Below are 23,027 nucleotides of genomic sequence, written 5' to 3'. Positions count from 1 at the left end.
AAAGGGTGATGCAGCACAGGAGCAGTAAGTATTTCCCTCAGTTTGAGAACCAAGGTATCGATCCAAAAGGAGGGCCTCATCAAGTCCAGAGTACCTGCGCAAACACAAACAAGCTTGCACCCAACGCTTCAAAGGGGTTGTCGATCCCTTCAAGATTGTTTGCAAAGTGAGATCTGAAGGCGGAAAGTGCAACGAAGTAAAAAGTGTAAGGCTGAAAATATGGTGTGGAGTAGACCCTGGGGGGCATAGTGTTCACTAGAGGCTTCTCTCATAATAGAAAATATCATGGTTGGTGAACAAATTACTGTCGAGCAATTGATAGAACCGCGCAAAGTCATGACGATATCTAAGGCAATGATCATACATATAGGCATCACGTCCGAGACAAGTAGACCGATACTTTCTGCATCTACTACTATTACTCCACACATCGACCGCTATCCAGCATGCATCTAGTGTATTGAGTTCATGACGAACAGAGTAATGCCCTAAGCAAGATGACATGATGTAGAGGGATAATCTCAAACCAATGATGAAAACCCCATCTTTTTACCCTTGATGGCAACAACATGATGCGTGCCTTGCTACCCCTTCTGTCACTGGGTGAGGTCACCGCACAGTATGAACCCAAAACCAAGCACTTCTCCCATTGCAAGAATCATAGATGTAGTTGGCCAAAAAACCCACAACTCGAAGAGAATTACAAGGATAAGAAATCATGCATAAGAGAGATCACAAGAAACTCAAATAAGATTCATAGAAAATCTGATCATAAATCCACAATTCATCGGATCTCGACAAACACACCGCAAAAGAAGATTACATCGGATAGATCACCATGAAGATCATGGAGAACTTTGTATTGAAGATCCAAGAGAGAGAAGAAGCCATCTAGTTACTAGCTATGGACCCGTAGGTCTATGGTGAACTACTCACGCATCATCGAAGAGGTCATGGTGTTGATGGAGAAGCCCTCCATGTGCGAATCCCCCTCCGACAGGGCACCAGAACATGCCCCAGGTGAGATCTTGCGGAGACAGAAGCTTGCGACGGTGGAAAAGTGATTTCGATGATCTCCTGATTTTTTTGGGATTTTTAGGGAATTTATAGGCGCAACCCCTAGGTCAGGGGGCGCTCAGGGGGCCCACAAGCTTGTGGGCCGCATCCTACCCCCCTGGTCGTGCGGTGGGGGCTTGTGGGGCCCCTCAGGCTCCCCTGCCTTGGCTCCCAAGCTTCTCGATCTTCTTCCGTTCCGGAAAAAATCTTTTTAGGGATTTTCTTCCGTTTGGACTCCATTTCAAAATCTCCTCTGAAAGGGGTAAAAAACATGGCAAAAACAGGAACTGGCACTTGGCACTGAGTTAATAAGGTAGTCCCCAAAAATATATAAAAGGCATGCAAAACATCCAAAGTTTGACAAGATAATAGCATCAAAACCATCAAAAATTATAGATACGTTGGAGACGTATCAGGGTGGTGCATCGTTGGCGGAGCCACGCGGGGCGCCAGTTGGTCTAACCATCTTGATAAAGTTTCACATGGGTAGTTTAGCTTAATGTAATTGCAAAAGGCATTGCAAGCATTCATGAAGTAATCAAGCATGACGAAAGGGAAATGCGATAGATACTTCATAGTAGTTGAGTTCGACATATAGACCCATACATAAGTCTGATTACCGACCATCGATTACAAACTCGAAATTTCGTGATAACCTGGACGCATTTTGATGATAACCTGGAAACACTAGGCGGCACGCAGGCATGCGGTGGAAGAGTACCACAACGAGACATAGCGATAATGCTACATCAACGTTGGAGAAAACGTACAAATCCTGGTAGCTGGTGGTGATAGAAGGTAGGAGTAGCTCTCTGCGTTCCGTGGTGACTCCGGTGAGGGTACCGCATCTGAAAAGGAAGATTTAAGGATGTCAAATTACAGTGTGTGTAATATATTATCAGAAGAACAAGAGTAGATAGTCCAGCGCTCCGAGTCGATGTGATTAGAGAACCTAATGTTAGAGTTAGTAAAATTTGTAACCCGAAAGAGAAGAGAGAGTAGAGCCCAGAGTATAGGAAAGGAGTAAAAGATACTAATACCACCCGATTGAGATGTGGGCCCGTAACCCACAACATTAGTGTTAGTAAAGTTTTTCAAATACTAGACTCAACTTCGGCCAAGGAGTTGGAAAGGGGGCTACCTACAGGCAGTCGGCTCTGATACCAACTTGTGACGCCCTCGATTCAATCGTACGAAAATCATACACGCAAATGCATACGATCATACTCAAGGACTCATGGGAGATATCACAACACAACACTAGACACAAATAAAATAAACAAGCTTCATATTACAAGCCAGGGGCCTCGAGGGCTAGAATACAGAAGCTCGAAAAACACACGAGTCAGCGGAAGCAACAGTATCTGAGTACAGACATAAAACATGGGGTTCCTTAGAGAAGGCTAGCACAAAAGATACAACGATCGAACGAGGCGAGGCCTCCTGCCAGGGAACCTCCTAACTAATCTTGGTCTTCAGCAGCCTCCATGTAGTAGTAGGCATCGTCGGGGTAGCAGGCGTCGTCGGCTGAGAACTCCATCTCCTCGGCTCCATCATCTAGTCGCAACAACAGATCACGGGGAAAAGGGGGAGCAAAGCAACGGTGAGTACTCATCCAAAGTACTCGCAAGACTTACATCAGAACTATGCTAACTATGCATCAGTATCAAGGAAGGGGTTATGTGGGCTGACTGCAGAAATGCAAGAAAGAGAGAGAAGGCTTAGTCCTATCGAAGACTAGCGTCTTCAGGGGTCTTGCACCAAAAGACGAGAGTAGAATAGGTAACACAATTAAATAGTCATATTGTTGCAACAATTAAATAATGAGGTCGCACCCAAAGATCCTTCCTCGACTCCCTGCGAGGAAGCAATCCCGAGGCAAACAATCCAGTTAAGTAACATTTTTGTTGTATAAGATCATGGCACAACTCCAAGTCGTCCTGTAACCGTGGACACGGCTATCCGAATAGTTAATTTCCATCCCTGCAGGGGTGCACCAAGTTTTCTCGTCACGCTCGATAACACTCTGGCCGGACACACTTTTCTGGGTCATGCCCGGCCTCGAAATATCGACACGTCGCAACCCCACCTAAGCTCAACAAAGAGGCCAGCCCGTCGGTCTAAATCCTAAGCACAAAGGGGTCGTGGGCCCACTTGCCCTCCGTGCTCCTACACGATGCGTGGGCAGCCGAGGTCAGTCCTAGCACCCCTTATAACAAGCGCGATGCCTATCTAGACCACTCGGGCGCGCACCGCTCCATTGCCGACGTCTGAAGAGATTCGGCTGATACCGTGACGTCGAGTACCCATAATTCTTCCCGGGTCACCGTTTAGTGCGAAAAGGTCTTCGACCAACCCAGATCAAATACCCAAATGAATTATCATTTTAATTAATACATCACCTCAAACACGTGGGAATCCACCCGCCAAACTTGTCCACCAATGTTTCCCAGTAACATGGTCAAGTAACTGTGTGGTATAAACATTAGGGGGAATCCGAAGTATCACCCTCGTTGGATTCCGAACGATGTAGCCGTCAAGGTGGACCTAGAGGAATCACCCTCGAGGGTCCTACACTTGAGGGGTCGCACGACAGAAGCATCGTCGGGAATGGTGAAAGAGGAATCACCCTCGATAACCACGACCGACTAGTTGTACTACAGAGATAACATCAGGAGTACTTCGTGAGGTGTGATACGTCTCCAACGTATCTATAATTTTTGATGGTTTCATGCTATTATCTTGTCAAACTTTGGATGTTTTGCATGCCTTTTATATATTTTTTGGGACTAACTTATTAACTCCGTGCCAAGTGTCAGTTCCTGTTTTTTCCATGTTTTTGACCCCTTTCATAGGAGGATTTTGAACAGAGTCCAAACGGAATGAAACTGCCAAAAAGATTTTTTTTTCCCGGAAGAGAAAAATATCGGGAAGCCGGAGAATCAGGGCAGAGGGCCACCAGGGACCCCACAAGCCATCATGGCGTGGCCAGGCGGGCCCGCGCCCCCCTGTCTTCTGGGCTCCCTGAGGGTCCTTTGCCCTAGGTTTTGCGCCTATATATTCTCTAAAATTCCATAAAAAATCAGGAGATCATCGAAAGTACTTTTCCGCCGCCGCAAGCTTCTGTCTCCGCAAGATCCCATCTAGGGCACGTTCTGGTGCCCTACCGGGGGATTCGGATACGGAGGGCTTCTTCATCAACACCATGATCTCTCCGATGATGCGTGAGTAATTCACCATAAACCTACGGGTCCATAGCTAGTAACTAGATGGCTTCTTCTCTCTCTTGGATCTTCAATACAAAGTTCTCCATGATCTTCATGGAGATCTATCCGATGTAATCTTCTTTTGCGGTGTGTTTGTCGAGATCCGATGAATTGTGGATTTATGATCAGATTATCTATGAATCTTATTTGAGTTTCTTCTAATCTCTCTTATGCATGATTTCATATCCTTGTAATTCTCTTCGAGTTGTGGGTTTTGTTTGGCCAACTAGATCTATGATTCTTGCAATGGGAGAAGTGCTTGGTTTTGGGTTCATACCCTGCGGTGACCTCACCCAGTGACAGAAGGGGTAGCGAGGCACGCATCATGTTGTTGCCATCAAGGATAAAAAGATGGGGTTTTCATCATTGGTTTGAGATTATCCCTCTACATCATGTCATCTTTCTTAAGGCGTTACTTTGTTCATCATGAACTCAATACACTAGATGCATGCTGGATAGCAGTTGATGTGTGGAGTAATAGTAGTAGAGGCAGAAAGTATCGGTCTACTTATCTCGGACATGATGCCTATATTTATGATCATTGCCTTAGATATTGTCATGACTTTGCGTGGTTCTATCAATTGCTCGACAGTAATTTGTTCACCCACCGTAATACTTGCTATTTTGAGAGAAGCCTCTAGTGAACACTATGGCCCCCCGGGTCTACTCCACACCATATTTTCAGCCTTACTCTTTTTCTTCGTTGCACTTTCCGCCTTCAGATCTCACTTTGCAAACAATCTTGAAGGGATTGACAACCCCTTTAAAGCGTTGGGTGCAAGCTCTTTTGTGTTTGCGCAGGTACTCTGGACTTGACGAGATTCTCCTACTTGATTGATACCTTGGTTCTCAAACTAAGGGAAATACTTACTGCTCTTGTGTTGCATCACCCTTTCCTCTTCAAGGGAAAAACCAACGCAAGCAAGTCTCCGTCTACGTGTCAATGTTTGGCGCTGTTGTTTGAGAAGTAGCAAGGTGTCACCCTCGGTACCCGATAGTAGCCGTGCAGTGTCGTACAACTAAGGGGGTTGTAAGTGATGTGCCGGGTCTGGCTCGTCGATCAGGGATCGAGACTCGACAATTAAGCGGGGCAACTTGACTAAGGGGTCAGAGGGGATGACTCCTCCACCTATACTAAATAGTTTAAAGTGCGGTACTGAAAGTAGCAGTTCATCAAAATTAGGTTTTGCATCAGATATAGGAACTAACTACAACAGTAGCAAAATACTAATGCAAGCATGAGGGAGAAAGAATAGGCGATATAGGAATGATCAAGGGGGTTTGCTTGCCTTTTTCCTCTGCGGCAAAGGGCTGGTCGTCAGGAGGGTAGAAGTACCCGGTAGCCGCGTCAGTCTTGGAGTCTACATGTAAGAAGAGGGGGGAGAAATAATAAGTAATAGCAACGGTGCAACACGATGCATGACATGGCAAGATGCAGGCTAGGCATGAGCTAGCGCAGGAAACATCCGTCATAGACGGGTCGGGAAAATATCACATGATATTTCCCGGGTCTTTGGCTACTACGGGTCAGACTAAAAACGATGGAAAAGTTTCATGCTTGCTATGCTAGGGACGCGTCACTGACGAATGGACCGTGTATCCGGGTTCGTCTCGTTTTGCTGATCAACTTTCATTTTGAAAATATTTTGATATGACTTACGGATTATTTTACATTAATTTTTTTAAAAAAAATCAATATTTAGGAATTAAAAACAGATTTAATTAATTTGATTAAATATAATTATGACATCAGCATGATGTCATGCTGACATCAGCAGTTGACTGGTCAACTAACCAGTGAGTCCCATGCGTCATAGACTCAGTTTTTAATTAGGGTTAATTATTAATTAATCAGATTAATTTAATGGAGGACCCACATGTCATACTCTAATAGGATAATTTAATTATTCTAATTAATAGATTATCTAATTAATCTATTTACTTAATTAACTAACTAATTAAATAATATATCTAATTATTTATTTATTTATTCAATAAAAACATATATATATATATATATTTTTAACAACGTGTGTGGGGCCTCCCTGCCAGTGGGTGTGGGGGGTTGGCCCCACTGGTAAGTGGCATACGGCCTAATACACACACATGTACATACACATAATGTATTTCTCTTACATACATGCATACCTACATAAAATATACATACATACGTATTTCATACATGCATACATACATATAATACTTCCATATTTCTTTTTTTTTGTTTTCTTCTAACTCTCATCTCTAACATCCTTCTCTGTTCAACTCTCTCTCACATACACCTCTCTCAACACACAGAGAGAGAGAGAAGAGGTAACCTCCACCTACACCTACTGGAGCCCAACGGTGCCGGGACGCGGCGGCGATCGCCGGAATGGAATCGGGAGAGGGAGAGGGGCGTTCTCCCCCATGTTGTAGGGGGGCAGGTGTTAGGAAACGCCGCATGGGAAACAAAATTTTCCTACGCGCACGAAGACCTATCATGGTGATGTCCATCTACTAGGGGGATTTCAGATCTACGTATCCTTGTAGATCGCACAGCAGAAGTGTTAATAAACGCGGTTGATGTAGTGGAACGTCCTCACGTCCCACGATCCGCCCCGCGAACCGTCCCACGAACCGTCCCGCGATCCGCTCTGATCTAGTGCCGAACGGACGGCACCTCCGCGTTCAGCACACGTACAGCTCGACGATGATATCGGCCTTCTTGATCCAGCAAGAGAGACGGAGAGGTAGATGAGTTCTCCGGCAGCATTACGGCGCTCCGGAGGTTGGTGGTGATCTAATCTCAGCAGGGCTCCGCCCGAGCTCCGCAGAAACGCGATCTAGAGTAAAAACCGTGGAGGTATGTGGTCGGGCTGCCGTGGAAAGGTTGTCTCGAATCAGCCCTAAAACCTCCGTATATATAGGTGGTAGGGGAGGGGCCTTGCCTTGGGGCTCAAGGAGCCCCAAGGGGTTCGGCCGAAGGGGGGGAGGAGGATTCCTCCTCCAATCCTTGTCCAACTGGGATTGGAAGGTGGAGTCCTTCCCTTCCTTCCCACTTCCCCTTTTCCTCTTTGATTTTCTTATCTCCTGCACAGGGGCCTCTTTGGGCTTGCCCACCATCCCACTAAGGGTTGGTGCAGCACCCCTAAGGCCTATGGTCTTCCCTGGGGTGGGCTGCCCCCCCCCCCCCCGGTGAACATCCGGAACCCATTCGTCATGCCCCGTACATTCTCGGTAATTCCGAAAACCTTCCGGTAATCAAATGAGGTCATCATATATATCAATCTTCATCTCGGGACCATTCCGGAAACCCTCGTGACGTTTGTGATCTCATCCGGGACTCCGAACAACATTCGGTAACCAACCATATAACTGAAATACGCCTAAAACAACGTCGAACCTTAAGTGTGCAGACCCTGCGGGTTCGAGAACTATGTAGACATGACCCGAGGGACTCCTTGGTCAATATCCAATAGAGGGACCTGGATTCCCATATTGGATCCTACATATTCTACGAAGATCTTATCGTTTGAACCTCAGTGCCAAGGATTCATATAATCCCGTATGTCATTCCCTTTGTCCTTCGGTATGTTACTTGCCCGAGATTCGGTATGTTACAGAGTGACAAATCCCAGTCTTGATCCATACTAACTTAACGGACACCTCCGGAGATACCTGTACAGTATCTTTATAGCCACCCAGTTACGTTGTGACGTTTGATACACACAAAGTATTCCTCCGGTGGTAGTGAGTTATATGATCTCATGGTCATAGGAATAAATACTTGACACGTAGAAAACAGTAGCAACAAAATGACACGATCAACATGCTACGTATATTAGTTTGGGTCTAGTCCATCACATGATTCTCCCAATGATGTGATCCGGTTATCAAGCAACAACACCTTGTACATAGTCAGAAGACCCTGACTACCCTTGATCAACTGGCTAGCCAACTAGAGGCTTGCTAGGGACAGTGTTTTGTCTATGTATCCACACATGTATTTAAGTCTTCATTCAATACCATTATAGCATGGACAACAAACGATTATCTTGATACAAGAATTATAATAATAACTTATTTATCATTGCCTCTAGGGCATAATTCCAACAGTCTCCCACTTGCACTAGAGTCAATAATCTAGCCCTCACATCACCATGCGAATTACATTGTAATAAATCTAGCACCCATCTAGTTACGGTGTTGATCATGCTTTGCCCGTGGAAGAGGTTTAGTCAGCGGGTCTGCTACATTCAGATCCGTGTGCACTTTGGATATAATTACGTCATCCCCTTCGACGTAGTCGCGGATGAGGTTGAAGTATCGTTTGATGTGTCTGGTCTTCTTGTGAAACTGTGGTTCCTTTGCTAAGGCAATGGCACCCGTGTTGTCACAGAGCAAGGTTATTGGATTCAGTGCACTTGGCACCACTCCAAGATCCGTCATGAACTGCTTCATCCAGACACCCTCCTTAGACGCCTCCAAGGCAGCCATGTACTCCGCTTCATATGTAGAATCAGCTACGACGCTTTGCTTGGAACTGCACCAGCTTACCGCACCCCCATTAAGAATAAATACGTATCCAGTTTGCAACTTAGAGTCGTCCGGATCTGTGTCAAAGCTTGCATCAACGTAACCTTTTACGGTGAGCTCTTCGTCACCTCCATACACGAGAAACATCTCCTTAGTCCTTTTCAGGTAATTCAGGATATTCTTGACCGTCGTCTAGTGATCCACTCCTGGATTACTCTTGAACCTGCCTGCCATACTTATGGCCAGGCTAACGTCCGGTCTAGTGCACAGCATTGCATACATGATAGAACCTATGGCTGAAGCATAGGGGACGGTGCTCATATGCTCTCTATCTTTATCAGTTGTTGGGCACTGAGTCTTACTCAATCTTGTACCTTCTAAAACTGGCAAGAACACCTTCTTGGACTGTTCCATTTTTAACCTCTTCAAAACTTTATCAAGGTATGTACTTTGTGCAAGTCCTATCAGGCATTTCGATCTATCCCTATAGATCTTAATGCCTAGAATGTAAGCAGCTTCTCCTAGGTCCTTCATAAAGAAACTTCTATTCGAGTAATCCTTTATGCTCTCCAAAAACTCCACGTTGTTTCCAATCAGCAATATTTCATCCACATATAATATTAGAAACGCCACAGAGCTCCCACTCACTTTCTTGTAAATACAAGATTCTCCAACCACTTGTATAAACCCAAATGCTTTGATCACCTCATCAAAGCGTTTATTCCAACTCCGAGATGCTTGCACCAGCCCATAAATGGATCGCTGGAGCTTGCACACTTTGTTAGCATTTTTAGGATCGACAAAACCTTCGGGTTGCACCATATACAACTCTTCCTTAAGGAAACCGTTAAGGAACGTCGTTCTGACATCCATCTGCCAGATTTCATAATCAAAAAATGCAGCTATTGCTAACATGATTCTTATGGACTTAAGCATCGCTACGGGTGAGAACGTCTCATCGTAGTCAACTCCTTGAACTTGTGAAAAACCCTTTGCCACAAGTCGAGCTTTATAAACGGTCATATTACCGTCAGCGTCTGTCTTCTTCTTAAAGATCCATTTGTTCTGAATAGCCTTGCGGCCCTCACGTAGTACTTCCAAAGTCCACACTTTGTTTTCATACATGGATCCTATCTCGGACTTCATGGCCTCCAACCATTTGTTGGAATCCGGGCCCACCATTGCTTCTTCATAATTCGCAGGCTCATTGTTGTCTAACAACATAATTGATAAGACGGGATTACTGTACCACTCTGGAGTAGTACGCGGTCTCCTCGACCTGCAGGTCCGTTAGGAACTTGATCTGGAGTTTCATGATCATCATCATTAACTTCCTCCTCAACCGGCATTGCAACGATAGGGGTTTCCCCTTGCCCTGCGCCACCATCCAGAGGGATAAGAGGTTCGACAACCTCATCAAGTTCTATCTTCCTCCCACTCAATTCTCTCGAGATAAACTCCTTCTTGAGAAAAGCTCCGTTCTTAGCAACAAACACTTTGCCCTCGGATTTGAGATAGAAGGTATATCCAACTGTCTCTTTCGGGTAACCTATGAAGATGCACTTTTCCGCTTTGGGTTCCAGCTTTTCAGGCTGAAGCTTTTTGACATAAGCGTCACATCCCCAAACTTTAAGAAATGACAACTTTGGTCTTTTGCCATACCACAGTTCATATGGTGTCGTCTCAACGGATTTTGATGGTGCCCTATTTAAAGTGGATGCAGCTGTTTCTAATGCATAACCCCAAAACGATAACGGCAAATCGCTAAGAGACATCATAGATCGCACCATCTCTAATAAAGTACGATTACGACGTTCGGACACACCATTACGCTGTGGTGTTCCAGGCGGTGTCAAGTGTGAAACAATTCCACATTGTCATAAGTGAGCACCAAACTCGAAACTCAGATATTCACCCCCACGATCAGACCGTAGGAATTTGATCTTCTTGTTACGATGATTTTCAACTTCACTCTGAAATTGCTTGAACTTTTCAAATGTTTCAGACTTGTGCTTCATCAAGTAGACATAACCATATCTACTCAAATCGTCAGTGAAGGTGAGAAAATAACGATATCCGCCGCGTGCCTCCACGCTCATCGGACCACACACATCGGTATGTATGATTTCCAACAAGTCACTTGCACGCTCCATTGTTCCGGAGAACGGAGTTTTAGTCATCTTGCCCATGAGGCATGGTTCGCACGTGTCAAGTGAATCAAAGTCAAGTGACTCCAAAAGTCCATCGGTATGGAGTTTCTTCATGCGCATTACACCAATATGACCTAAGCGGCAGTGCCACAAAAACATGGCGCTATCATTGTTAACTCTAACTCTTTTGGTCTCAATGTTATGTATATGTGTATTATCACTATCAAGATTCAATATGAACAATCCTCTCACATTGGGTGCATGACCATAAAAGATATTACTCATAGAAATAGAACAACCATTATTCTCTGACTTAAACGAGTAACCATCTCAAAATAAACAAGATCCAGATATAATGTTCATGCTTAACGCAGGCACTAAATAACAATTATTTAAGTTCATAACTAATCCTGATGGTAACTGAAGTGAAACTGTGCCGACGGCGATTGAATCAACCTTGGAACCATTTCCCACGCGCATCGTCACTTCATCCTTGGCCAGCCTTCGCTTATTCCGCAGTTCCTGTTTTGAGTTGCAAATATGAGAAACAGAACCGGTATCGAATACCCAGGCACTACTACGAGAGCTGGTTAAGTACACATCAATAACATGTATATCAAATATACCTGATTTTTCTTTGGCCCCCTTCTTATCAGTCAGATACTTGGGGTAGTTGCGCTTCCAGTGACCCATGCCCTTGCAATAATAGCACTCCGTTTCAGGCTTAGGTCCAGCTTTGGGTTTCTTCGTCGGATTGGCAACAGGCTTGCCGCTCTTCTTTGAATTACCCTTCTTTCCTTTGCCGTTTCTCTTGAAACTAGTGGTCTTATTCACCATCAACACTTGATGCTCTTTATGGAGTTCTGACTCTACAACTTTCAGCATCGCGAACAACTCACCGGGTGACTTGTTCATCCCTTACATGTTGTAGTTCAACACAAAGCCCTTATAGCTTGGCGGCAGTAATTGAAGAATTCTGTCAGTGATAGCTTCTTGCGGGAGTTCAATCCCCAACTCAGCTAGACAGTTTGAGTACCCAGACATTTTGAGCACATGTTCACTGACAGACGAATTCTCCTCCATATTGCAAGCATAGAATTTATCGGAGGTCTCATACCTCTCGATCCGGGCGTTCTTCTGAAAGATAAACTTCAACTCCTGGAACATCTCATATGCTCCATTACGCTCAAAGCGACGTTGAAGTCCCGGCTCTAAGCCATACAAGACCGCACATTGAACTACTGAGTAGTCCTCCTTACGTGTTAACCAAGCGTTCTTAACATCTTGGTAAGCCGTAGCGGGTGGTTCATCTCCTAGCGCAGCATTAAGGACATAATCCTTCTTCCCAGCTTGCAGGAGCAACTTAAGATTACGAGCCCAGTCTACAAAGTTGCTTTCATCATCTTTCAACTTAGCTTTCTCTAGGAACGTATTAAAATTCAGGGTGACTGTCGCGTGAGCCATGATCTACAACACAAATATATTCAAAGTGGACTTAGACTATGTTCAAGATAATTAGAGTTTAACTTAATCAAATTACTTGCTAAACTCCCACTCAAAAAGTACATATCTGTAGTCATTTGAGTGGTTCATGATCCAATTCCACTAGCTCAAGTCCGATCATCAAGTGAGTTGAGGATAGTTTCAGTGGTAAGCATCCCTATGCTAATCATATCAACTATATGATTCATGATCGACCTTTCGGTCTCATGTGTTCCGAGGCCATGTCTGCACATGCTAGGCTCGTTAAGCTTAACCCGAGTGTTCCGCGTGTGCAACTGTTTTGCACCCGTTGTATGTGAACGTTGAGTCTATCACACCCGATCATCACGTGGTGTCTCGAAACGACGAACTGTAGCAATGGTGCACAGTCGGGGAGAACACAATTTCATCTTGAAATTTTAGTGAGAGATCACCTCATAATGCTACCGTCGTTCTAAGAAAAATAAGGTGCATAAAAGGATTAACATCACAAGCAATTCATAAGTGACATGATATGGCCATCATCACGTGCTTCTTGATCTCCATCACCGAAGCACCGGCACGATCTTCTTTGTCACCGGCGCCACACCATGATCTCCATCAATGTGTCGCCATTGGGGTTGTTGTGCTACTCATGCTATTACTACTAAAGCTACATCCTAGCAATATAGTAAATGCATCTGCAAGCACAAACGTTAGTTTAAAGACAACCCTATGGCTCTTGCCGGTTGTCGTACCATCGACGAACAAGTCGATATTAACTATTACAACATGATCATCTCATACATCCAATATACCACATCACATCGTTGGCCATATCACATCACAAGCATACCCTGTGAAAACAAGTTAGACGTCCTCTAATCGTTGTTGCATGTTTTACGTGGTGACCATGGGTATCTAGTAGGATCGCATCTTACTTACGCAAACACCATAACGGAGATATATGAATTGCTATTTAACCTCATCCAAGCACCTCCTCGGTCAAATCCGATTCAACTAAAGTTGGAGAAACCGACACTCGCAAGTCATCTTTGAGCAACGGAGTTGCTCGTAGCGATGAAACCAGTCTCTCGTAAGCGTATGAGTAATGTCGGTCCGAGCCGCTTCGATCCAACAATACCGCGGAATCAAGAAAAACTAAGGAGGGCAGCAAATCGCACATCACCGCCCACAAAAACTTTTGTGTTCTACTCGAGATGACATATATGCATGAACCTAGCTCATGATGCCACTGTTGGGAAACGTCGCATGGGAAACAAAATTTTCCTACGCGCACGAAGACCTATCATGGTGATGTCCATCTACGAGGGGGATTTCAGATCTACGTACCCTTGTAGATCGCACAGCAGAAGCGTTAATAAACGTGGTTGATGTAGTGGAACATCCTCACGTCCCTCGATCTGCCCCGCGAACCGTCCCGCGATCCGTCCCACGATCCGCTCCGATCTAGTGCTGAACGAACGGCACCTCCGCGTTCAGCACACGTACAGCTCGACGATGATCTAGGCCTTCTTGATCCAGCAAGAGAGACGGAGAGGTAGATGAGTTCTCCGGCAGCGTGACGGCACACCGGAGGTTGGTGGTGATCTAATCTCAGCAGCGCTCCGCCCGAGCTCCGCGGAAACGCGATCTAGAGGAAAAACCGTGGAGGTATGTGGTCGGGCTAGCGTGGAAAAGTTGTCTCAAATCAGCCCTAAAACCACCGTATATATAGGTGGGAGGGGAGGGGCCTTGCCTTGGGGCTCAAGAAGCCCCAAGGGGTTCGGCCAAAGGGGGGGAGGAGGATTCCTCCTCCAATCCTAGTCCAACTAGGATTGGAGTCCTGCCCTTCCTTCCCACTTCCCCTTTTTTCTCTTTGATTTTCTTATCTCCTGCACACGGGCCTCTTTGGGCTTGCCCACCATCCCACTAGGGGCTGGTGCGGCACCCCTAAGGCCTATGGGCTTCCCCGGGGTGGGCTGCCCCCCCCCCCCCCCCGGTGAACATCCGGAACCCATTCGTCATTCCCGGTAATTCCGAAAACCTTCCGGTAATCAAATGAGGTCATCCTATATATCAATATTCGTCTCCGGACCATTCCGGAAACCCTCGTGATGTCCGTGATCTCATCCGGGACTCCGAACAACATTCGGTAACCAACCATATAACTCAAATACGCATAAAACAACGTCGAACCGTAAGTGTGCAGACCTTGCAGATTCGAGAAGTATGTAGACATGACCCGAGGGACTCCTCGGTCAATATCCAATAGCAGGACCTGGATCCCCATATTGGATCCTACATATTGTATGAAGATCTTATCGTTTGAACCTCAGTGCCAAGGATTCATATAATCCCGTATGCCATTCCCTTTGTCCTTCAGTATGTTACTTGCCCGAGATTCGATCGTCAGTATCCGCATACCTATTTCAATCTCGTTTACCGGCAAATCTCTTTACTCGTTATGTAATACAAGATCCCGCAACTTACACTAAGTCACATTGCTTGCAAGGCTTGTGTGTGATGTTGTATTACCGAGTGGACCCCGAGATACCTCTCCGTCATACGGAGTGACAAATCCCAGTCTTGATCCATACTAACTCAACGGACACCTTCGGAGATACCTGTAGAGCATCTTTATAGCCACCCAGTTACGTTGTGACGTTTGATACACACAAAGTATTTCTCCGGTGTCAGTGAGTTATATGATCTCATGGTCATAGGAATAAATACTTGACACGCAGAAAATAGTAGCAACAAAATAACACGATCAACATGCTACGTCTATTAGTTTGGGTCTAGTCCATTACATGATTCTCCCAATGATGTGATCCAGTTATCAAGCAACAACACCTTGTACATAGTCAGAAGACCATGACTATCCTTGATCAACTGGCTAGCCAACTAGAGGCTTGCTAGGGACAGTGTTTTGTCTATGTATCCACACATGTATTTAAGTCTTCATTCAATACAATTATAGCATGGACAATAAACAATTATCTTGATATAGGAATTATAATAATAACTTATTTATCATTGCCTCTAGGGCATAATTCCAACAGCAGGTTCGGCGAGGCTCGATGGAGCCGTTGGGGAAGAGGTGAGGAGGCCGGTGACGTTGACGGGGGTGGCGGCGCGGTTCCGGCGAGCAGGAGCTCCGGGTGGAGACAACGCGCGACGGATCCGACGGGGGCTTCGGCAGGTGTGGGGAGGGGCCGTGGCCGGAGGGGCCCCGGGCCGGTGGTTGTGACCGGCGAGGGGAAGGTCGGTGGTGGTGATCGGCGAGGGGAAGGCCGGGGCCAGTCGAATCCGGCCCAGAGGAGGAGCGGCGCCCGGATAGGGCCGCCGGAGGGGCGAGGCGGCGGCGCGAGGTGGGGAGGTGAGGCCGCCGGGAGAGGAGGGGCTCGCCAGGGAGGTGGGGTCGGCCTGGGGCGAGCGGATGTGGGAGGAGGGGGTCTCGTCCGAGGGTGAGGGAGACCGAGAGGGAGTGTGGGCGATGGGGGTTGGGGATGAGCGATGGGGAGGTAGGGGCCTCGTGAGGGAGATGGACATGGGAGGCGCGGTGGGGAGTCTCGTGGGGAGGGTAGCCTCGGTCGTGGGGCAGAGAGATAGCGAGGGAGAGGTGGGGGTGAGTGGCGGCGGGCAGGGGAGGAAAGGGAGGAGGGGGAGGCTGAGTGGGATGGGCTAGGGTTTGCCCCGGTTAGGCCGGTGGGTGGTGGCCACCTCGGCCACCAGGCCTAGTTGGGCCAGGGGAATTTGACTGTTTTTGTTTTTTTCTTTTATTATTTTTTTATATTCTTTTATTATTTACTGTTATTTTTTTATATTCTTTAGTTATTTCTGTTTTAAATATATAGGGTTGTAACAAATTTTAAAATGCTCGATTTATTTTTATAAATAATTAGGGGATTTTTATAACTCATCCGACATCTTTATTTTCGCATTCAATAACTTTTCCCGTTTGATTTTATTTTTAAATTTCGAATTCGAATTGTTTTGAACTAACGCGAGATCAACAATAGGCAATCACGGTGACGTGGCATCATTAGCGTGTGATCACTGTAGCTTAATTACAATCGACACTGTAGCAAAAGTTGAGGATGTCACATGCAATCAGCATTCAAATTCAAATGAAAACCCAAAATTTGAAGTGAGAAACTTACGCCATGATTAGGGCACTTGTAGAACACACGTCCTCGATTAGCTTCTGATCTGAAAACGCACCGAACCGTGCGGCGCATTTGACAGCACGGACACGGAACTAATGGCAGCGGTGACCCGAGAGGTGCAGGTCGTCTGGGTCCTAAAGCTACTGGGAGCGGTGCAACCGACGAGGAAGCCTTCAATCTCTTGCCACCCAACGAGCTTCCGGCGAGAGACATGGCGACTGGAGAAGAGAGCTGAGGGAGAGCAAACCTAGGGACTGGGGAATAGAAATACAAAGTCTTATAAGGGTTCAGATGCAAATATCCACGACCCAGACGAGAAAAGGACCTGGAATGAATCACTTAAGTAACATTTAGGACCTAGACGTGCATTTTCATAGATTAGGGACCAACTTGACACATCTCGTAAACTTTACAGACCTCCCATGCATTTAACTTGACCAGACGGTCCAAAGAGCCCACGACCACAAGCCTCCCCAGAAAGCGGAAAATACAGGCCTAGGGTTTGCATCTCAACAAAAAGGGACTAGGTTCTAAAAAAGGCTAGGGTTTACATCTCAACAAAAAGGAACTAGGTCCAAAAAAACTAGGGCTTGCATAGGAACGCCGGCCGCGTCGTACGATGCATCGTAGGGCTGCAAGAAAGCCGCTAGATCTGCCCGTATTTTGCCTCGACTTGAAAAGAAATTGCTGAATATAATCATTCTGTGTATCCCATGTGAGAGATGGGCTGATCTTGAGTCAAACACTGACCCATTCGATATCATATAATAAACTAAATAATTTTGATATTTTTTTGCAAGAAAACTTTCAATTTATTCATCTTCGAGCATGGCAATACAACAAACATTAAAAATAATAAAAATTACATTTAGATCCATAGACCATCTAGCGATGACTACAAGCACTGAAGCGAGTCGAAGGCGCGTCGTCGTCATCGCCTTCCATCGTCGGAGTCGGACACAACTTGTTGTAGTATACAGTCGAGAGGTCATCGTGTTAAGGCCCTATAAGACTAGCGCACCCTAACAGCAACCGCCGCCGATAAAGAATAACGTAGATCGTAAGGACCCAATCCGAAGAGACACAAACGTAGATTAATAACGACAAGATCCGAGCAAATCCAACAAAGATAGATCTGTCGGAGACACACCTTCACACGCCCACCAACGATGCTAGACACATCGCTGGAACGAGGGCTGGACGGGGGGAACTTTATTCCATCATCAAAGAGCCGCCGCCGTTTTGTCTTCGTGAGTAGGACACGACTTTTAACAGAACTGAAGGAAATGGCTAAAAGCGGAGCCCTCCCGCCAGCCCTTGCGAGGATCCACCGCGCCCCCATGGTCCTAGGGCCACCACAGACGAGGTGGACCTGCGGTGGCGGCGACGAGAGGTAGTGACGTGGTATTTCCGGGACAAATGCTAGAGGGGTGGCTTAACTCATGGATTGGGGCCGATGAGCGCCGGTGGCGTTTCGGAGTAAGTTTAGGCATAACACACATGACGCCGGTGTATCCAGGTTCAGGGCCCTCCGGTAAGGTAATACCCCTAATCCTGCCTGTGTGACTATATGAGAATCACAATACAAGGGTCCTCCTAGAGCTGTATCGGAGGAAGGAGATGGAGCATTGGCTACCTATCTCGCTACCTCAGCTGTGTTCTGCGTGGGGTGAGATGATCTGGTAAGCTCCCCAAGTTCGAATCACATTTCTCATGGCGTCTGCTCTTCGTCATATTGAACCTGAATCACATTTCTCCTCCTATTGTGTTCTTTGTCATACTGAACCTGAATCATATTTCCCTTGGAGTCGCATTCCTTATCACGTTGAACTTGATTTTGTGTCTGACGGCAAACTCTGCAATACATTTTCATACCTGAGCCCTCAGGAATCGACGCTGCTACGCCACATGGTGGAGGTAGGCAGCTCCCCAACTTTATGCCAGAGGAGGGGAAAACGAGATACACCTTCTTCATACTGACCCGACAGGCGTGAGGTTCGAGTGCTCGAGCAGCGAGGAGATATATGTGAGTAATACAGTGGTTTCCCCTAACCAAAACGACGATCTTTAGAAGGGAATTTTATGTTCGATCTTTGGTAAAGATAGTTCGATTACAAGATAATTTAGGACTAATGAAAATTCAGTTACTGTCAACTGAATTTGACATTATAATTCATACTGTGAACTGAACACTAACACTTCTATAGTAAATTTGCACTACACAAACACTTTTGCAGTTCTGAACACTTTTCACAAGATGAAGCTTTTGATCTTACAGTACATAGTCAAGTTAGGACTACACTTTTAAAGTTCAAGATACTCCTGTAAATTAAACCTCAACTTGGAGAGTTGTTGTTTTGAGTTAACTTCACTTGCTTCCTTAAGTTTAGTCACGTTGTATTGCACCCCATTTGTACTGTCAAAACTGGATTTCTTGTACTGCCAAAGAAGGTTCAGGCTCAATGTTTCATTGCTGAAAACCTGAAATTTTAACTGAATTTTAACTTCTTCTTACTATAGCGGCAGCACAAGGAGCAGGGCACAGCCGCACAGGACCAGCAACACTGTCATGTACACGGGCAGAGGAGCAACAGCAACACGGGCAGAGGAGCAGCAACAACACGGGCTGATCTCCACCGACGGTAGGGGAGCAACTACTGGAGCTCTGCTGCTGCTGATCAACACGATCACGCCAAAGGAAGCTGCAGACCAATTTCACTTTGTATCAGCTGCAGGATCAGAGGCGGAGGCCTCGCGACGGGGAACGGAGGGCGTTGGCCTCGCCAACGAGCAGCAGCGCTAGCAGCAGAAGCATCGCCCACCACCGCCAGTCCGCCACCACAACCAGCCGAAGGGCCAAAGCGGACCAACGCGACGGCTGAAGTGGACCAGCACGGCAACTAGCACGGCGACGACGGAATCATGGGTGAAGTAGACCAGCACGGCGGAGGTGGGTGATGGGTGGCGTAGGACTCGCTCGTCGGTGGGAGACGGAGGTCCTCCTCTCGTGGACATGCGTCGGAGGTCCTCATGAACGGGCAGCGGAGGTCCTGTTCGTGGGCGGGATTGGCGGGCTCATGACCTACTCGTAGGTGGTTCAGAACCTTCCCCTGGAGACAGCTGGCCATGGAGACCCGGGCGAAGGTAGGAGGAAGGAAGGAGGCAGGAAATTTATTTCGGGAGCTTTGGGACAAGAAGGACTAAAATGCAAAACAACCAATGTACTACGCCTTGCGGCATTAATTTCGAGGCGGAGGAAGTATTTATTATGTTGCATTCTTGTTTTTCATTATTCACATAAGATAAGCCTGCTTAATAGCTCGACACACAAGTGGGTTTCTACTTACGAATCATGTTAAGATGTACTCCCTCCGATACACTAGTAACAATGCAAACGCACGTGTTCGTCATTAAATATAAATGTAAGTACGCTTAAAGTATCCAAAATTTAAAATCCATGTCCTAGTATAATTTATAATAAATTTGCATAAATGGGAACCTATATAAAACTATTCTAGAATGAGCTTTCGGAGTTAAATTATAATTGAACATAAGAATCTTAACATTTTCAAAAACCAATAAATGCATTCAAGAAACCAAATGCTAGGTGTTTGCCAAGAGACATTTATATTAATATAAAAATAAATGAGGTTACATCTGCTTTTAACATCATATAATATACAATTCATGGAATACAAATAGGACTATTCAAACAAGACTTTTCTTGAACATTTTGTAAATTGTGGGCTTGGCCCAAATGACTTGCAATACAATAACAATTGACGCTATTAAAAAAAGGCATTGTCGTTTGGTAGATAAATTGCAGCATCATCTCTTCCATCCCATTTCATCTCTCCCTAATAATATATGCCCGTGTGTTGCAACATAAAATTTGCGAATTAGCAATGGAGATGCCCTAAAGCTGGTGACGGAGGACCAGATTGCTTTACCCACTTTAACATTAAGAGTCCTTTTTGTAAAATAAGAATGAGATTAGTCATAACAAGCTAGAATCCAGTAATGGCCAGCCCCTCACAGAAGGTAGAGATCTAAAAATCATCAGGACACGCAACCTTTGTCTAGCCAATTATTTTGTAACATAGGAGTACATGTTACTATTGTCAGGGAGTAAGACCATTACATTTTTCCTCTTGCGTTGTGGAAGTTGGGCAAAATTGACAAAAATGACCCTTGGAGGAAAAGAACTCACAGAGTGAACCCTCGGGAAAAGATTTCACGCGTCTGACCCTTTTGTGTGGCGCCCAACACCTAGGCGCCACACTACACTGTGTGACGCCAAAGCGTTCGGCGCCACATGTTCGGCCACGCTGGACAGGCCGGCCCCACCCCCACACAGTGCGACGCCTAAGCCTGAGGCGTTGCACACTACTCTGCAGTGTGGCGCCGAGCGCTTAGGCGCCACACTGTGTAGTCTCGCATCGCATCGCAACTGTGGCTGGCCATGCCATGCCACGCCATGCTCCCTCGTTTTTCCTGTGTTTGCTGCCTCTATTGGCTGCCTATGGAGGCAGCTCTAGTCCTCTAGCTAGTAGTTACACAGGTGTGGTGCAGATGAGAGTAATGCATCCCTCAACTGAAATCTTATTAATGCCGCAATGAATAAAGCAGCTAATAAACCACCAGCCGTTTTTCTCTCATTCTCGTTTCTGTTGCCTGAAGATTATCACTGCCGCTGCTCCTTGTACTTTCTGAAGACTACATCTTTGACTTGCATGAAGCTAATTTGATATTTATTTTTTCCTTCATGTATGGATGGATGATGGGCAGTGGCTCGTCATCCGCCTCCAGGCCAAGCACGGCAACAAGTGGAAGAAGATCGCCACCGAGGTGCCTGGCCGGACGGCCAAGCGGCTTGGCAAGTGGTGGGAGGTGTTCAAGGAGAAGCAGCAGCGGGAGATCAGGGACAGCCGGAGGCCGCCGCCCGAGCCCAGCCCCGACGAGAGGGGAAGGTACGAGTGGCTGCTCGAGAACTTCACCGAGAAGCTTGTCAAGGAGAGGCAGCAGGTCGGGGCGGCGCCGCTGCACCACCACCTTATGGCAGCTCACATGCTCCCGCCCTGGATGTCGTCCACCGCCACCAACGGCGCGCCCGTCTCTAATGCGCCACTGTCGCCGTCCATCACGCTCAGCCTCGCCTCCGTTGTCACCGCGCCCCCGGCCGGCGCGCCGTGGATGCAGCAGCAGCAGCAGCAGCAGCAGATGGCGGAGGACGGCGCCGGGTTCGGGTTTGCCAGGCCGCCGCCGGCGCCGGGCATGGTGGCGGAAGCTCCTCAGGCAGCGCTGGCGGAGCTGTCCGGGTGCTGCAGGGAGCTGGACGAGGGGCACCGCGCCTGGGCCGCGCACCGGAAAGAGGCATCGTGGAGGCTGAAGCGCGTGGAGCTGCAGCTGGAGTCGGAGCGCGCGTGCCGACCTTGTATTTTGCCGACAGGTAGAGGACGGAGGCGGTGCTGTGCGAGCTGCGCGCGGACGGCGTGGGAGCCGAGGCAGAGCGGGCCGAGCAGGCGCGCGGCCTCGGCGGCGAAGAGCGAGCGGTGGAGGCTGGCGGCGCGCGACATGGCGTTGGCCAGCTCGAAGGACAGGATTGTATAAGTCACAGTGCGGCGCCTAAGCGCTAGACGCCACACTGCAGAGTGTGCAACGCCTGAGGCTTAGGCGTCGCACTGTGTGGGGGTGGGACCGGCCTGTCCAGCGTGGCCGGGCGTGTGGCGCCGAACGCTTAGGCGTCACACAGTGTAGTGTGGCGTCTAGGTGTCGGGCGCCACACAAAAGGGTCAGACGCGTGAAATCTTTTCCCCGAGGGTTCACTTTGTGAGTTATTTCCCTTTAGGGGTCATTTTTGTCAATTTTGCCTGGAAGTTGCAGCTCTGCCCATTGGGAGTTTTGAGCTTTTGACGCCTCCAGGCATCCGCAGAGGAGAAGGATGGAAAGGCAAATCCCCATCTGACAGTAGATGTCATGCAGATCTACATGAAAAAAGGACCAAGGACCACTCTTGAGATCAAATCATTAGTAGGTCATGTCCTTATCATGTGCCAATACACAGGCAGAGGGTATTTATTTGCTATATGGTGGTAGCCGCAGAGCAGTCATAATCAAAGTATAGCATGATCATGGCAAATGAACAGGCAACAAAGCAAGGAGAACGTGATAACAAATTGATGCTGACTGAATTTCATCATCCAATATCTTCTTGATTAATAATAGCAGAAGGTTGTGACCAAGAAAAGTGGTAGTGGTCTACATTGATCTACAAAAGTAAGTTGTGGAAACTATAAAAAAATGGGAAGAGGAAATTTATCGTAGCTGGGATAATCTAAAATACAAGGCAAAAAGTTTATGGAACATTCCAACGTAGATAATGCCGTTCCTTCGTCTGAGCAGAT

General features: G+C 46.8%; 1 protein-coding gene across 1 annotated transcript; it reads left to right on the top strand.

Moving 5' to 3' along the window:
• The first annotated feature begins 21,396 nt into the window (after positions 1-21,396).
• LOC123405643 (protein rough sheath 2-like) lies at positions 21,397-22,233 on the top strand. Its single transcript, XM_045099257.1, has one exon. It carries the CDS (start codon positions 21,397-21,399, stop codon positions 22,231-22,233), a length of 837 nt encoding a protein of 278 aa, XP_044955192.1.
• Positions 22,234-23,027: the final 794 nt, after the last annotated feature.

Source organism: Hordeum vulgare, chromosome 6H (assembly GCF_904849725.1).
Source record: "Hordeum vulgare subsp. vulgare chromosome 6H, MorexV3_pseudomolecules_assembly, whole genome shotgun sequence".
Taxonomy (NCBI): Eukaryota; Viridiplantae; Streptophyta; class Magnoliopsida; order Poales; family Poaceae; genus Hordeum; species Hordeum vulgare.
Note: the sequence above shows the minus strand (reverse complement) of the source record. Positions and strands in the feature narration are given on the sequence as shown.